At 44.4% G+C, this 18,473-nt stretch overlaps 1 protein-coding gene across 7 annotated transcripts in view; it reads right to left on the bottom strand.

Moving 5' to 3' along the window:
- Positions 1-14,680: 14,680 nt before the first annotated feature.
- LOC100470690 (zinc finger protein 791) overlaps positions 14,681-18,473 on the bottom strand; it is a 37,004-nt gene continuing 33,211 nt past the window's right edge. For all 7 annotated transcript variants that reach the window (XM_034657834.1, XM_034657837.1, XM_034657835.1 and 4 more), the window contains one exon: positions 14,681-18,059. In XM_034657834.1, the coding sequence (XP_034513725.1) occupies positions 16,406-18,059 (1,654 nt within the window). In that variant the 3' untranslated portion in view covers positions 14,681-16,405. The remainder of the gene's footprint in view (positions 18,060-18,473) is intronic.

Below are 18,473 nucleotides of genomic sequence, written 5' to 3'. Positions count from 1 at the left end.
TGACTGAGTGGGGTTTTGTTTTTTGTTTTTGGAGGGGGATTTCATTTGTGGTCGAGAAAGGTCAGCAAATGCTGACTCTTGACCTGAGGCCTTGCAGGGAGTCACACAGACTACACCATCCACATCCCTCCTCACCCACCACTGTCTTCCACTCCTTCACTCCTTTGGCCACTCAGGCTGTGGCACAGCTGTCTCTAGAAGCTACCGAGGGTGGGCCTGCATGGGAATATAGGCCCAGAGAACCAGACGTACCCCGGGGCCTTCTAGACCCGGCTTTGGGGGAGCCAGGCCCTGAGGGCAAGGAGTCTAGGAGGTCCTGGTGAAGGGGGAGGAACGGGAGCCAGGTTCCAAAGTGAGGCCTTGGACAGGTGGGCTAGAGCTGCTGGGCTCCCAGGAGACAGGCAGAGAGCCTGGCATGCCCTGGTGTGCTCTGGGGTCAGTTATGGAGGCAGGACCCTTTGGGATGAAACTGGTGATTTGGTCTTGAAAGTGACTTCCCCTCCAGTCAGGACAGCCTTATGCAGGTCCCTTAAAGGTGCATGGAGGCCGGGAGGGCATCCCAGGCTGACCCTGGGATGCCTGCACCCCGAGCGTCAGATGCACCTCCAGAAAAAATCTGTAAGTCCCTCTTGGTGTGGCAGGCATGAGCCTGGGCAGCTAGGAACCCCTGGGGAGGGCACCAGGGCCTAGATAAGGTCCCAGATGGGGCCTGGGTGCTGGATGTGCCTCTTGGAATTTTCTCTAAGTCTCCCCATAAAGAGATGGACCAAAGCGGCCCAAGGAGGGAACCCCAGGCTAGTTGCCATCCTGCATGGGGCCCAATCACTGGATGTACCTCTCAGAAACTTTTTCAAGTTTCCCTCCAGGGCGCCTGGGTGGCTTAGTCGGTTAAGCATCTGCCTAAGCTCAGGTCATGATCTCAGGGTCCTGGGATTGAGCCCCATGTCAGGCTTCCCGCGAGGCAGGGAGTCTGTCTCCCCCTCTGCCCTTCCCCCTGCTTGTGCTCTCTCTTGCTCTCTCAAATAAATAAATAAAATCTTAAAAAAAAAAGTTTCCCTCCAGAAGGGAAAGGCAGCCAAGCCAGGCAGGGTAGTCTGGGGGTTGCACCCCAGGGGCGTCTGCTGCCCTGTGTAGGGTCCCATCTTAGGAAGTGCCCACCAAATTTGCTTATACCCATTCTTCTGCTGGCAGGGAAAAGACTGGCCAGTAGCGCACCTTAGGGATGATGTCTCTGGCCTGCAGTCCACGGGGTCTCCTGAAAACATGCACATCCTCCTCCCAAAGCGGGCACGGTCCTGGCTGGCCAAGGAGACCCATGGCAGTTGCCCTGGTCCTCGTGCGGTCCCGGTGCCTGATTGTTAGATATACCCCTGTAAACCTCTGTAGTTCTTCTCTGGTGATGGAGACCACCACACGCTAGCCAGACTCGGGGTTGCCCAGGGCCAGGCTGTGCTCCTGCACGGGCCCTAGTATTGGACCCACCTGGTGGTGCCTCCTGAAAACGTATCCACATCCCCATCCAAAGGGAAGACACTGAATGGCCTGCGCTGGACAAGTAAACTCGTGAAGGATGCCGTGGGCTCAGGTGTCGTCACTCTTGGGTGGCGGTCATTGGGAGCGTCTCCCAAAGTTTCTATGTCCTTTTATGGAGGTCAGGACCATGCAGTGGCTGAATGCACTCCTTCTCATCCTCCTTGTTCTCAGTCTCCCTCTGGATGAGGCAAGCAGCCCTAGCCATCCAGGGAGGCCCCAGGAGAGTGTTCCAGGCACAGCCGCGGTCACATGTAGGCCCTATTCATCACATGTGCCACTGGGAAATGTTGCCAAGTCCTCCTCTAAAGGAAGACCTCAGCCAGCTGGGCTATGGGCCACGGGGGAGGGTGTCCTGGGCCCAGCAGCCTTCCTGTGTTGGGCTGCGTGGCTACATGTACTTCTCAAAAATATTTTCAAGCCCTCTTGGGAGTGGAGAGACTGAGCTGAGATGGTCAGGGAGGCCCGTGGAGGGCCAGTCTCAGGTAGGGTCTGGTCACTGGGAGCACCTACCAAAAAAGTCTAAATTGTACTCACAAGCTGAGAGCATCCCGGGCCATCCGGGAGTTCTGTGGATGGTGCCCTGGGCCCACCAGGCTACTCCTCGGCTGCTGGGGGTCAAGGGTGAGACCCACGCAAGGTGACACCTGGGGGTCCAGCTTCATCCTGGTCATGCTGGTTTAACTGCGCCACCTGGCGGCTGTTTTTATGTCGTCCCCGGAGCTCGGCTGTGCAGGCCCGGGATGGGATCCAACCGTCAAAAGCAAGGCTGAGTTCCAGGAGACTGGTGGCAATGTTGTCCTGGCTGCGACACACGTTGCCCCTGGATGGGCTCTCCCCTGAGACTGCCACTGAAATATAGAGGAGAGCAACATCTAGGAACTGCACGGATGGGCTGACACACGGCGGTCCCCTCCGCACATGGGGACTCCCTTGAGACGTTGCGGGTAATGGGGTAGTTCTGAGCTTGGCCGTGTTCCCACCTGGTGCCTGGTTTCTAGGTTCTCCCTCCTGAGGCCGGGATCATGGCCGGGAAGGCCTGGGAGCGTTCCCTTCACCCAGCTGCAGTCCTGCATGGGGCAGGGTCGCTGGATGTGCATCCTGAAATTTCCCCTTCTGAAGAGGGGGCAGGGAGGCCCAGGGAGGGCACCCTGTGCCCAACTGCAGTCCCAGTGGGGCCCATTCTTGGGACACTCCCCCCAAATCTTTGGATGTCTCCCTGCGGTGGTAGGGTCCATCCTGGGCCAGTCATCCGGGGCTGGCCCCTTGGACCTGGTGGCAGTTCCCAGCAGGGACTTGGTAATCTCAATCACTTGCTGGAGGGGCACGGGGGTGGCTCAGTCGCTTAAGCATCAGCCTTTGGCTCAGGTCATCATCCTGGGGTCCTGGGGTCCTGGGATCAAGCCCAGCCTCCAGCTCCCTGCTCAGCGGGGAGTCTGCTTCTCCCCCTCCCTCCGCCACTCCCCCAGCTTGTGCTCGCTTGCTCTCTGTCAAATAAATACATAAAATCTTAAAAAAAAATTTTTTCTTAAATCACTTGCTGAAGTGTTTCCAGGTAGGGGTGGGGCACTGGCTCTGGCCAGTCAGGAAGGCGTGACTAGGGTGTCCTGGGGGCCTTCCAAAAAGTTTCCCGAGTCTCCCTCAGAAGGCTGAACCCTTTGGGGGCTGTGAGGGAGGCTTACAGAGGTTGCTCCTGGCAGAAGCTGTCCTCAGTGGGATTCCAGTCACTACCTATCCCTTCTGAAAATGTTTCCTGAGGGAAGGCAGGCCCTGAACCAACTCCCTACACCAGGGAAGAGCAGTCACGTGTGGGTTCATTGGCTGCACCTCCTGAAAATTTTCCTAAGTATCTCTCCATGGTAACAAGCCAGCCAGCCAGGGAGGCCGAGGGAGGGTGCCCTGGTCCTGTCCACAGCCCAGATTGGGCCCAGGAGTTGGTAGAAGTGTTTTCAGGGTGCTTGGGTCCTCCATCCTGCACGGGGGAGACGAGATGCCTTCTAAACCAGTGGTGGAGAATCAGCTTGTCTCGAGTCAGTGATGATGGGGGAAGGTATCCAGGTCTGGCCAGGTCATGGCTGTCTCATGCACTTCCTGAAAGAGTTTCTGATTCCCCTTGCTGGAGGGGAGGCACTGTCTTGGGCCCGTGAGGGTACCCTGGACAAGAATGCGGGTCTCCGAAGTGTGTGAAGTCCCCATCAGTGTGTGAAGTCCCCACCAGTCTGTGTTGCCAGGCCCCATGTTAGCCCTGGTGAGCTGATTCCACTCACAAAGACATTTCCAATTCCTGGTCAGCCTGGCAGGCTTGCAGAGAGCACCCAAGGCTAGGCCTCAGTCCACAATGGGTCATGGTCACAGAGGGTGCCTCCCAAAAGTCTTCTTAGTCCCTCTTTGGAGGCTGGGACTGGCTTGGGATGAGGAGGGACAGGAAGAGAACCCCAACCAGCCATGGTCCCACATGGGGCCAACTTTAGTATGTTCCAAATTTTCTAAGTGTCCAGCCTGAACATGCTAAGACACCCTGGGAAAGTTCACTGGGCCCAGCCACAATCCTGCATGAGGCCTGGTTGTCCGATGGGCTTTTTGGGAATTTTTCTGAATCTCCTTTGTGTCCTGGGCATGGGCCATGTCTGGCCAAGGAAGCCTGGGAAGAGGCTCTGGGCATAGCTCTGGTCTCATGTGGCTTCCATGCATTTGAAGCATCTCACCAAATGTTTTCTGGGTACCCTCTGGAGGGCACCCAGAGCCAGGGTGCAACGCAGTGTGGGTTCTGTAGTAATTCGCTAGGGCTGCCATAACAAAGCACTCTTCCAAGCTGGGCCCCTTAAACAGAATTCGTCTGACAGTCTAGGAGACTAGATGACCTCATTCATCTTAATTACGTGTGTAATGACCCAATTCCCAAACAAGATCACGTTCGCAGGTGCTGGGGGTTAGGACTTCAATACATGAACCTTAGGTGACACAATTCAACCCGTAACAGGTTCCCAGCCTTGGAAGCGCCCCCTAGAGTTTCCTGAATCCCCTACCACAAGCTGAGACTCGCTCAGGGAAGATAGGGAGGCTTGTGAAAAGCCCTCAGGCTGCCCCACAAGTTGGGGTCCCAGTGTTAGGATGAGACTTCCCTGAATATTTTGAGTTGGTCAGTGAAAAGGAGGACCAGTCCAGGCAGAGCAGGAGGCCCAGGGAGAGTACCCCAGGACCATGCATGGTACGGGCTGGTGCTTGGCTGTAGGAGGTTGCCCACATACAGTGTTGCTAGCTCTCCTGCTGGTGTTTTTGAGGTGCATCCAAACACCAGGCCCTACGCGAGGCCATGGCTGAACTCTCAGCACCTTCCCCCAAACCCGCTGGTCGCTGGGTATGTGTGCAGGTTTTTCTTTTTTTTTTTTAAAGATTTTATTTATTTATTCGACAGAGAGAGAGACAGCCAGCGAGAGAGGGAACACAAAGGGGGAGTGGGAGAGGAAGAAGCAGGCTTATAGCGGAGGAGCCTGATGTGGGGCTCGATCCAATAACACCAGGATCACGCCCTGAGCCGAAGGCAGATGCTTAACCGCTGTGCCACCCAGGCGCCCCTGTGTGCAGGTTTTTCTAAGTCCCCCTCCTCTACATGTCTGTCCTTCTGCCAGGGCCATAATGTTTTAATTACTGGAGCTTTCAGTTTTGAAATCAGGGAGCATGAGACCTCCACCTTTTTTCTTTTTGAAGATTGTTTTGGTACCTGGAACTTCCATGTGAAGTTTTTAATTTTTTTAATAAGATTTTATTTATTTATTTGACAGAGATAGAGACAGCCAGTGAGAGAGGGAACACAAGCAAGGGGAGTGGGAGAGGAAGAAGGAGGCTCACAGCAGAGGAGCCTGACATGGGGCTCGATCCTACAACGCCGGGATCACGCCCTGAGCCGAAGGCAGACGCTCAACCGCTGTGCCACCCAGGCACCCCGAACTTTTTAATTTTTAAAGATTTTATTTATTTGAGATAGATTGAGAGTGAGCAAGAGAGCACAAGCAAGGGGAGCAGAAGCCAGAAGGAGAAGCAGGCTCCCCACTGAGCAGGGAGCCCGATGCAGGGCTCAATCCCAGGACCCCAGGATCATGACTTGAGCCGAAGGCAGACACTTCACCGACTGAGCCACCGAGGCATTCCTCCATGTGAATTTTAGAACAGATTTTTTTCTGTTTCTCAAAAAACATCGTTGGGTTTGCACTGAATCTGTAGCTCAATTTGGGTAGTGCTGACATCTTATTAAGTCTCCCCATTCGTGAAAACAGGACATCTTTCCATTTATTGCTATCTTTTCTAGTTTCTTTCAGCAACATTTGTTGTTTTTAGTGTACAAGTCTTTTGTCTGCTTGGTTAAGTTTATTCCTATATTTTATTCTTCTTGATGTTTGTAAATGGAATTGTTTTAATTTCCCTTTCGAAGTGTTGTTAGTGTACAGAAACATAATGGATTTTTGCCTGTTTTGATTCTTACAAATTTGCTGAAATGATTATTTTTTTGTATGTGAAATCTTTAGTTTCTTACATGTAAGACTGTGACCTTTTTTAAAAAATCATGTCAACTATCATTTCTGCATCGAGATGATCCTGGTTTTTCCTCCTTCGTTCTTCTAATGTGGTATATATACTACACTGATTTTCAGATGTTGAACCATCCTTGCATTCATGGATACGTGCATTCATGACCCACTTGGTCATGGTGTATAAAGCTTTTAATGTGCTTAATTTGGTTTACTTTTTCAAAAAGATTTTATTAGAGTGCACGCACGAGTAGGGGGAGGGGGAGGGACAGAGGGAGAGGGAGAAGCAGACACCCGGCAGAGCAGGGAGCCCAATGCAGGGCTCAATCCCAGGACCCTGGGATCATGACCAGAAATGAAGACAGATGCTTAACCTAGTGAGCCACCCAGGCACCCTGGTTTATTAATTTTTTAAAAAAGATTTTTGCATCGACATTCACTAGGGATATTGGTCTGTAGTTGTCTGTCCTGTCTTTGTTGACTTTGAATTCACCAGTGAAGCCATCTAGTCCTGGCCTTTTCTTTGTCAGAAGGGTTTTGATTAATGATTCATCCTCAATACTAGTTATTAAGTCTATCTGGATTTTCTATGTCTTCATGATTCAGTTTTGATGTATTGTGTACTTCTAGGAATTTGTCCATATCCAAGTTATTTGTGTATAATTAATCATGGTATTTTCTTATAATCCTTTTTATCTATAATATTGGTGGTAAAACTGCTTTTTATTTATTGTAATTTGCATCTTTTTTTCTTAGCCAATCTAATTAAATGTTTGTTTTTATTTTTTCAAAGAAATAACCTTTTGTGTCACTAAATTTTCTCTATTGCTTTTCTATTTTATTTTTAAAAAGATTTTATTTATTTATTTGACAGAAAGAGAGACAGCCAGCAAGACAGAGAACACAAGCAGGGGGAGTGGGAGAGGAAGAAGCAGGCTCCCAGCAGAGAAGCCTGATGTGGGGCTCGATCCCAGAACACAGGGATCACGCCCTGAGCCAAAGGCAGACACTTAACGACTGAGCCACCCAGGCGCCCCTCTATTTTTTATTTTTAAAAAATCTCTTTGCCTGGTAAAGTCTGAGGTCTGTGCTTTTTTAGGGACAGTTTATATCAATTTGTTTCTTTGAATGGGTGTTTTTCTGTTTCTTTGTGAGTTTTTGTTAAAAATTGGGTATTTGACTATCTCAATAAGGTAACTCTGGAAATCAGATTCTTTCCCTTCCCTAGAGTTTGCAGGAGTTTTTCTTTTAATTGTTGAAAGCTGTAGTCTGTTTTGAGGCTTTTCCAAACTATTTTTGCAAACCCTATTACTTGTGTGATCACCGAAATCTCTGTTCCTTTAGCTTGTGTTTAGTTTCTGGTTTTATTATTATTATTTTTATTATTACTACTACTATTATTATTAAGCAATCTCTCCTCCGCAATGTGGGCTTGAATTCATGACCCCGGAGATCAAGAGTCACATGCTCTACCGACTGAGCCAGCCAGGTGCCCCTAGCTTATGTTTTGACAGACAGTTTCTTGAATATCAGGAGGACTTCCAGCCTGCAGACTGGCTCGGCTCTGTCACACTTTCAACACTTAGCTAGGCTTGCTCTAAGCCTGAGGTGAAAGCTTAATGTTTTAGCTTTCTTCTGGGCATGTACCTCGCCTTGGCGTGAATGTGGCCTTCTAACTTCCCCTTTAAACAGCTGTTTTTAAATGCCCTAACTTCCCAAAGAATTTCAGCCCATCTTCTCCTCAGGCCTCAGATGATATATTCTCTCGCACCAGGCATCTGCAGGACTGTATTCACCTTGCAGCTTTAATGAACCATTCAGGACACTTTTCCCACCTGAGTTTCTAGTCAGGTGAAAGAGACAAGCCCCTTGTGTCAATCCTTCAGGATCCTCCAGGCAGGTCAGAACAGATATACACAATAACTTGCAGATAAGGTCCGCTCTGCTCCCTTGGGTTCAACGGAAGGACTGGGAACCAAGCTGCCACTGCTTTAAGACCAAGGCCACTTACATGCTGGGAAGAGGGTCAAGCAGTGTTAAGTAAAAAAGCCACAAAACTTTCCTCCCATTTGAAGATGGCTTTTTCTTTCTTTCTTTTTTTTTTTTAAAGATTTTTATTTATTTATTTGACAGAGATAGAGACAGCCAGCGAGAGAGGGAACACAAGCAGGGGGAGTGGGAGAGGAAGAAGCAGGCTCACAGCAGAGGAGCCTGATGTGGGGCCTCGATCCCATAACGCCGGGATCACGCCCTGAGCCGAAGGCAGACGCTTAACCGCTGTGCCACCCAGGCACCCCAGAAAATGGCTTTTTCTTGATTGGGTATTTATTTGGTTACTGTAAACCTTTGACTATTTTCCAGAGTTCTGCAAAGTTGGTTCAGCTTCTGCTTTCCCCCCTCAATGCTTCTGTGGGGGGAACAAGGGCTTCAAACTTCCTAGCTACCATTTTGCAACTCTCTCTTAGTCCTCTGTCCCATTCACAGAGACAGGACAATGGCAGAACTGAGTAGTTGTGACAGAGATCACAGAGATTGCTCAGGTGAGCAAATCTAGTATCTGGCTCTTTTGCAGAAAGTTTTCCTACTTCTGATTTAGAACTCCTGGCACAGAGGAGATACATCAAAATCAGAACTTCACTAAGAGCACAATCTCTGAGCCAAATGGTATGGATTTGAATTCAATCTTTTATCATTTACTAGCTTTTGTGACTCACTTTTGTTACTAAAATTTATTGCAATTGCTTGCTTTTTTTTAAAAAAGGGAATATAGCTACTTTGTAGAATTTGCTCAAGTAGTACTGTATTAATCTCTGGGTACTGAGTAATTTCCATAAAACAATGGAAATGGTGTCTGAGAGCACACTTGGCAAGGCGGGAGCTGGACAGATAGTACTAGATAAGCATTGGTGTTGCTAGTTGCTATAACAAGGCTATGTTGTTCTGATGTTGAACATAAACTATCTTACACACAACCAAAATCACACAGGTTCATTCTCTGACTGTGATGGAACAAGACCAACATGAGGCCACTATCTTGTCTGTAACTGGATTATACAACAAAATTGTCCAAGCCACAGAAATTACTAAGTGTCTCACTATTCTGGCAGACATGATTGACAATTACTTCTTCATCATTTGTTTTAGACCCATTTCTAGATCCAACGATCAAGATACCCAACCACAGAATTACATTTACTTCCTGATATCATTACTCAATGTCCTGATTTCTTGAAGTCCCTCCCCCTGTCAACCAACTAATGTAAGCCCAAATTGCAGAATAAGTCCATCCTTTCTATTACCCTCTAGTGAGATGAATCATGGTCTCCACCATTATAATAAATCAATAACTCAACTATGTTCTACTATAACTGTGTTCCTGGTAATTTCTGGCTGCGCAGCATTAATGAGGGCAAGATATAAGTTTCTGCTAAAATACTAAGTCATTTTCATGGAAAAGATGTTAACTATATGGAAATAAAAGAATTTAACCTTAAAAAATTGCTTTGGATCCTCGAAGAAATCAAATAATTCAAACCACAAAAAAGGAATTAAAAATCAAATAATAAAAAAATTGAAAAAAAAAAACACCTTGAAGTAAATGAGTAGGAAAATAGAATATAAAAATTTATGGAACACATACAAAAATTTTAGGGTCAAAATTATAGTTTTAAATACATTAGAAAGGAAGAAAGCTATAAAATCAACAATCTAAGTTTCAACTTTAGTAAACTAGAAAAAGCACATCAAAAGTAAAACTTAAAAAAGGAAATATTAAAAAGCAGAAAAAAACAGAAGCAGAAATCAATGAAACACAACACCAGAATACCAATAGGGCAAATCAATAAAACAAAAAATTGGTTCTCTGACGAGATCAAGAAAATTGGTAAAATCAAAGCAGCACCAAGAAAAAAAGACAACACGAATTACAAAAATAGAGAAACAAGGAAACAAGTATACCCCCTCCAACCCCCCAAACCCACAAAAACCACAAGCCCTACAAACATACCTGAGATTTTTAAAGCTATAAAGGAATCATATGAACTATTTTATGTCAAAAGATTGGAAAATTTATTTGAAATGGACAATTCCCAGCCATATTCACACCTACTACATCAACTCAGGAAGAAATTGAGATAGAAAATCTGAATAGGTCTCTATCAAGTTAAGAAGTTGCAGTGGTAGTTAAAAATCTTCACACAAAGAGCCATGGGCCAGACAGCCTCACCACTGGAATTCTAACATACTTTAATGATACCAGTACCGCACTAACAAAAAAGGAGGAACTGCATTGTAAATCATTTTATCAAATCTAGACAAAGATATTATAAGAAAAAAAATGGCAGGAATCCTTTCACACTGCATACTTCTGTCAAATCACTATGATGAGTATTTTAAATATATTTTTACTTGTCAATTACACCTCAATAAAGCTGGAGGGAAAAAAAGAACACTGAAACAGAAGTGGGTTTGGGTAGACTGGAAAAAGGAGAGGAAAAAAACCAAGAATCAGAAGAATGACCTTCACAAACATAAAACCGCTTAACAAAATATTGGCAAAGGAAATATGGCGAGACATATAAACGTTTATACACTGATGAAGTGGAGTTTGTCCAAGAAGGCAAGAGTGGATTTAATTCTCATCAAATGCTATCTAGAAGGAAATGTCAATCTGATGAAACGTATGAAAAGCCTACAGGTAACATCCTACTTAGAGGTGTAGACTGAATGCATTTCCCCACAGACTGGAAACAAAACAAGTGCCCTCTTCCGCTACTTCTATTCAGAATTGTTCTGGAACACCTAGCTGATGCAAGGCAAGGAAGAAAACTTAAAGGAACAGAGATTAGAGAGAAAGAAGCCAAACTCTATTTGGAGATGACATAATTTTGTTTGTAAAACTAGCTATTGAATTTAAGGGGAAGAAGACTTAGAGTAGCAAGGTCATAGGATCAAAGATCACAGAATCAACTGTATTACTATATGCCAGTAATGAAAAATCCAAAGCTGAAATTAAGAAAATTCCATTCACCACAGCATCAAAAGAAAAAACAGTATTCTGGAATGGCAGCACGAGGAGCTAGCTCTGTGGACCCCCTCCCCAGCGAAACAAATATAAATGGTAGAAGTCACTTTAAAAATCCAATTATTTTAAGGCTCTGGAAAGTGTCATGATGGCATATAACAAATAAACACCTAAGTAAGAGCAAGGGGAGTGAGAGTGAGAGTCTGTGGCACTGAAACCACAACGTGCTTTCTGCCCTTCTCACGTCAATGATGCAAACACCACTCCAGGCAGGGGCAGCCAAGACCACAAGACTTCCCCTAACCCTGTTCTCAGTCCAGGGATGTATCTTCCTGGGGGGGGGCAGGCACCAGCATGTGTCATTCCCTCCCAGCTACATATTGCAGAGGCTTATTTCCATCTGGCTGCCACTGAGAGGAGTGGAGACCCCACTTCAGACATGGCATGTTAAGAACACTGGAGCCCCGACTGCCCTCTCCCTAGCTCATTTATAGGGCAGAAGTTCTATGCCAAGAGGCCAGCCAAGAAGAGGCTGCCACCCACACCTAGTGTCTTTCTCCTAAAAGGGGGTTATTCAGGAGCTCAGCCGGTTATGCGTCTGACTTGGCTCAGGTTTTGATCTCAGGGTCCTGGGATCCAGCCCTGAGCTGGGCTCCTGCACTCAGCGTGGAGTCAGCTTGTCCCTCTGACCCTCCCCCTACTCGTGCTCTCTCTCAGATAAATATAAGCTTTCCAAAAAAAGGGGGGAGGGTGGGTTATTCAGAGAAAGGCAGGCCAATGAGCCCACCCATCATTCCAGAGCTGTGGTGCAAGGATTTTGTTCACAAGCAGAGGCAGTTCCTAAGAGCAGACAGCTCCAAAGCTCTCTCCAAAAGGGTTAACTATGTGAAACAAATGGGTGGAGGTTCAAGACTAAAGGTCCTCTTCAAGACAGTGGAGGTTTTGATGGCAAGCCACTTAGAGGAGGTGAGTAGCTTCATGAGATCAATATGAAACCAGTAGGCCAGCTAGTTTACTAGAGAACCAGGGAAAGAGACAGATAAGGAAAGCCATCTTGGGATTAGAACAAACCTCAAACCCTGACCTTGAAAACTACTTAAACAAAGGAGCAGGAATGAAATTGGATCAGGTTCTGGAGCAGTTGATGTCCCAGGCTACTGTTAATAAAGCAACCAGTCTGCCCTAACAGTGTGATCAGGGAAAGAGACAGTCAATGAGAGAGCCTGTCAAAACCAGTCACCCCACTGTGACTGTAAGCAAGCCCAAGGCTGTGCTCTCTGGAGAGCAACATCGGAGGCTCACATGTGGAAAAAAACAGATTTCACCAAAATGTCAGTCAGCTAATCACAAAACAAAACAAACAAGCAGCCCTGAAAAGTATATGATCTAGAACGTCAAATTTTCAACTGAAAATGCATAATACATGCAAATAAATGGAAAGGATTGACTTACAAACAGAAAAAAGGCAGACACCTGCCTGTGAGATGGTCTAGATGATAGACTTAACAAAGACTTCAGGGCAGTCATTATAAATATGCTCAAAGAACTAAGGGAAACCATATTTAAAGAAGTAAAGGAGGGTATGATAATGATGTCACATTATCAACAAGAACTTGTAGATGGACAGAGATTATGCCATCTAAAGAAAGAGTGAAGAAATATGAGAAGAACCTTTGGAAAATATGGAACACTAAGTACAAAAACATATGCGTGATGGGAACATCAGACCGAGAAGACAGAGAAAGGAGGATATTCCACCATTGTTGCTTCAAATCAATTCTCTGCCCCTTCTTCTCCCTTTTCTCCTTCTGGGACTCCCATAATGTTCATATTGGTTGGTTTAATTGTATTCCAGAAGTTCCTTCGCTTACTTTCCTTGTTTTTTTTTCTCTGCTCCTCAGATTTATCATTTCAAATGACCTGTTTTCAAGTTCACAGATTGTTTCTTCTGCATATTCAAATCTGCTTTTGATCCCTCTAGTGACTTTTTTCAATTGTTTATCTTAAAAATATTTTCTTTGATGTTCTCAATTTCTTCATCTACTCTTCTCCTGACTTTATTTCCCTCTTAAGCCCTTTAAGAGTATTATTTATTATCTAGAGAGCATGCAATGCTTGAGTTGGGGGAGGGGCAGAGGGAGAGAGAGAATATGAAGCAGGCTCCATGCGCAGCATGGAGTCCGACCTGGGGCTTGGTCTCACAACCCTGAAATCATGACCTGAGCCAAAATCAAGAGTTGGATGCTTAACTAACTGAGCCACTCAGGTGCCCCAAGAGTATTATTTAAAATTCTTTGTTTACTAAATCTGAATCCTGTGTTTTGTTAAAATTGTTTTCTGGAGATTTATGATTTAATTTGGTTGACTGGGCCATGTTTTCAAGTATCTTTGTATGCCTTGTGATCTTTTCTTGAAACTTGGGCATTTGAAAAAAACAGCCACGTGTCGCCTACTCTTTGCAGACTGGCTCCATGCACAGAAAGTCTTCCACTACCAGCCTAGCATGAAGACTTAAGGTATTCTCAGCCCTTTTCTGGGCATGGGTCTTTCCTGGGTCTGTGGATGTGCTTCCTCCCCTCCCCCTGCAATTCGCCTGTATACATATCTGCTTTTAATTTTTTTTTTAAAAATTATTTTTACATGTCTGCTTTTAAATGTATTAATTTCTGTAGGAGTCTCACAAGTCCAAATCCTCAACCTTTTGTGCAACTTCACACTGATACAATCCTTTTTTTTTTTAAATTTACTTATTTTGGGGGCACCTGGGTGACTCAGTCGGTTAAGCATCTGACTTGGTTTTGGCTCAGGTCATGATCTTATGGGTCATGGACTCAAACCCTGGGTTGGGGTCTGCACTCAGCTGAGAGTCTGGCTGAAGATTCTCTCCATCTGCCCCTTCCCCACTCATATGCTCTCTAAAATAAAATAAATAAATCTTTAAAAAAAGGTTTTAAGATTTTATTTGAGACAGAGAGAGAGTGCACACGGGCACAAGTGGGGAGGAGGGCAGATGGAGAGGGAGAAGCAGACTCTCCGCTGAGCAGGGAGCCTGATGTGGGCCTCGATCCCAGGACCCTGAGACCATGACCTGAGCCGAAGGCAGACGCTTAACTGACTGAGCCACCCAGGAGCCCCCTTTACTTATTTTTTAAAAGTAATCTCTGCACCCGATGTGGGGCTCAAGCTCACAATCCCGAGATCAAGAATAACATGGTCCACTGACTGAGCCAGCCAGGTGTCTGATATCCATTGTTATTTATGGTTTGTGGTCATCTTTATTACCACAATTCATTCCACCTCTCTCTTGACTACAGATGTCATTCTGGAAGTCTTTGGCAAGAAGGCACCGACAAAACCATGATGTAAGTTTTTGGAATTAAGAATGATGAGAGGGGCGCCTGGGTGGCACAGCAGTTAAGCGTCTGCCTTCGGCTCAGGGCATGATCCCGGCGTTATGGGATCGAGCCCCACATCAGGCTCCTCCGCTATGAGCCTGCTTCTTCCTCTCCCACTCCCCCTGCTTGTGTTCCCTCTCTCGCTGGCTTCTCTATCTCTGTTGAATAAATAAATAAATATTTAAAAAAATAATGATGAGAAATTTGTTTAATAATAAAAATTATAAGTACAGAATTAAAAAAATTGAGGAATAAATACTTAAACTTGTATGCACATGATGATATTGACTCAGAATGTAAAATGAGATGAAATTATAAGTCGAAAAATCCACAACTGCAATCAGGAAATGGGAGAAAATAATATTTGTTAGTATATAAGTTAATAAAACACTTTAAAGGAACATGTACAGAAACACTTGTTTGGTTAAAAAAAATTGTAAATCACATAAAAACATAATTGAAAATGTACTGAAGAATTAGGTTCAGTTGTAATTAGAAATACCCACAATCTCACTGTGTAAGAGGAAGGTACTTAGTCTCACAAGAAAGGACTGGGTCACAGAAGTCACCGTACAATGCAGTAGAGGAACAAAGTACCACATGGTTTCTTTTGACTGTATCACTGTAGCTGTGTTGGTGGAATGAGGAGTCCACAGTCATTAGTGTTAATAGAACAAGATGCTTACTACATGTATTAGACCTTAAACAAATACAATCCAGAGAAGAGGGAAGTCAGCGCTTTAAAGAACATTCTCAACCATGATAGCCTAAATTTGCTGCCTGGTGGACACATGATGGCTTGCAGGGAAATCCAAATGGCATTGATCTTTGCTGTGGAACTTGTGGAGGCATCTGTGGAAACCTACAGCTCTGAGAAAATGGAAGTCAAGCAGTTGGTGGTGGTATTCAAAGATACTCTTGACTGGCAGGGCAAAGAATCAGCAAAATGGGCTGGAAGATGTATGCAAAACTCCTATGGTCTCTATCACTGCCTGTACTGTGACTCCAAAAACTAAGAACTTCTTCCCTTCTGCCTTCCAAATCTCATGCAAGTGAGGCTATTAGTGAATTCTAACATGGGACTATAAAGAGAACAGACTCTAGAAAATTAGGCCAAAACATTACCCATGTTGACCTAACACATTTCAGGAGAGCCATATCCAATTCTACATTTTTGTGTCTGATCACAGGTCTCTTAAAGTTTAATATCCAAATCACAGAAGAGATGAGAAAGAGTAAAGGGAAAATATGTAAATAGCAGTTCTAATAAGATAATACTCTATGATAAACTCTGCATACTTACAAATTTATGCTAACTATATTAGCTAGGAAAATAAGGCTCTTTGATGAAAGAAAAAGAAAGAAACCTTTTCTCATATGAAAGGAGGAATATTTATAATGGGTAGGGAATATCCAGTACCTGTGACATGAGGTCAATAAGAAAATCCCAACAAATACCAAAATGTCATTTTTCCATGGCCCCTTCACTTACTGAACAATTAAAAAATTATATAAAATGTAACCCTTCTTACATATTAGAAATACACTTTAACTCACCCATAGATACAACAGACTTCAAAATGGAAAGACAAAAATTTTATAAGCTGATTCAAGGAAAAACGCTAACCTACTAAGCTTATGTACTATTGCTTAAACAGTGCTTACAGACTTGTCTCAACTCAATGTTCAGCTAAAAAGCAACTGGAAGCCATAGTCCAGAGACTGAGTTCCAGAATGAAATTCATTATTTTTAACAATTGAAGCATTTCTTTCATGTAATGAATTCTCTGGAGTTATTATGCTTGATTTAATTTGTATCAGACTTTCCCCCTATTACTTACATTTATAGCATCTCTCTCCAGTGGTGTTTTTACGTGACTTTGTATTTGTCAAGACTGAAAACTCTCCTGTGTTTTTCAGTTATAATTTACCTATCTACTGTGCATTCTCATCACATGTTTATGTAAGGATGTAGGCCAATTGAAGGCTTTCCCACAATGTTTACATTCAAGAAGTTTCTCTCCAGTGTGAATTCTTTCATGGCTTCTAAACGAACTGGGTCGACTGAAAGCTTTCCCACATTCTTTACATTTGTACGGTTTCTCTCCAGTGTGCACTCTCATGTGTCCTCGGAAGGTTGTACGATAAATAAAAGCTTTCCCACATTCCTTACATTCATAGGGCTTCTCTCCAGTGTGAGTTCTTTCATGTACTTGAACATAACTTGAACAACTGAAGGCTTTACCACAGATCTTACATTCATAGGGTTTCTCTCCTGTGTGAGTCCTTTCATGTATTCGAAATGAACTGGGACAATTGAAGGCTTTCCCACACTCCTTACATTTGTAAGGTCCATCTCCAGTGTGTGTCATCATGTGTCTTCGAAAACTTGTGAGAGAAACAAATGCTTTCCCACATTCCTCACATTTATAGGGTTTCTCTCCAGTGTGAGTTCTTCCATGTATCTGCAAACCTAGAGGAGAACTAAAGGTCTTCCCACACTGTTTACATTCATAGGGTTTCTCTGCAGTGTGAGTCCTTTCATGTCTTCGAAAGGAAGTGGGACAACTGAGGGCTTTACCACATTGCTTACATATATAGGGTTTTTCTCCAGTGTGAGTTCTCACATGCACTTGGAAAGTGGTCAGCCAATGGAAGGCTTTTCCACATTCTTTACATTGATAGGGTTTCTCTCCAGTGTGAGTCCTTTCATGTGTTCGAAAGGAACTAGAACAACTAAAGGCTCTACCACATTGCTTACATTCATAGGGTTTTTCTCCAGTGTGAGATCTTTCATGTATTCGATATGAACTGGGACAACTGAATGCTTTCCCACATTCCTTACATTTGTATGGTCCAACTCCAGTATGTGTTATCATATGTCTTTGAAAGCTTCCAAGAGAGATGAAGGCTTTCCCACATTCCTTACAGTCATAGGGTTTCTCTCCAGTGTGAGTTCTTTCATGTTTTCGAAGAGAACTGGGACAACTGAAGGCTTTACCACACTTTTTACACTCATAGGGTTTCTCCCCTGTATGAGTTCTTTCATGACTTCGAAAGGAACTGGGACAACTGAGGGCTTTACCACATTGCTTACATTGATAGGGCTTCTCTCCAGTGTGAGTCCTTTCATGTGTCTGAAAGGTTTGATGATATCTAAAGGCTTTACCACATTGTTTACACTGATAGGGTTTCTCTCCAGTGTGAGTCCTTTCATGTTTTCGAACAGACTGGCGATATCTAAAGGATTTCCCACATTCCTTACATTTATAAGATTTCTCTACACTGTGATTTCTTTCATGTTTTTGAAAAGGTTGGAGATAACTGAAAGCTTTTCCACATTCTTTACATTTATAAGGCTTTTTTCCATATTCCTGATACTTGCATGGTTTAGGTGAAGTGTGAGATCTCTTATGCCTATTAAGGGATGAATGGCGCATGAAGACTTTTCCACACACACTGCATTCCCATGGTTTTACTTCAGCGGGAGTTTTCTTGTTCAGATTAAGATTTGGAATAGGACTGAAGTTTCCTCCACATTGACTACCTTCTTTACTTTGACAGAGCGCTTCTACCACATGACTTCTAAAAAAAAAAAACAAACCAGAAGCATATTAATTTGTGATTTCCTATCTATTAGTAAATACTAGAATTACATTGTTATCATTTACATATAGGTAAAGAGTATGTTTTTCTGTCCTGTCTGAATTGTTTGAAAATGAATATTCTCGGGGCGCCTGGGTGGCACAGCGGTTAAGCGTCTGCCTTCGGCTCAGGGCGTGATCCCGGCATTATGGGATCGAGCCCCACATCAGGCTCCTCTGCTATGAGCCTGCTTCTTCCTCTCCCACTCCCCTGCTTGTGTTCCCTCTCTCACTGGCTGTCTCTGTCTCTGTCGAATAAATAAATAAAATCTTTAAAAAAAAAATGAATATTCTGCGAGAGGGCTCAACCTTGTAACTATTATATGAAAACAGTGATAGTCATATAGTTTCTGAA

The sequence above is a fragment of the Ailuropoda melanoleuca genome, chromosome 4 (assembly GCF_002007445.2).
Source record: "Ailuropoda melanoleuca isolate Jingjing chromosome 4, ASM200744v2, whole genome shotgun sequence".
NCBI classification, from domain to species: Eukaryota; Metazoa; Chordata; class Mammalia; order Carnivora; family Ursidae; genus Ailuropoda; species Ailuropoda melanoleuca.
This window is presented reverse-complemented; position numbering and strand designations above follow the sequence as displayed.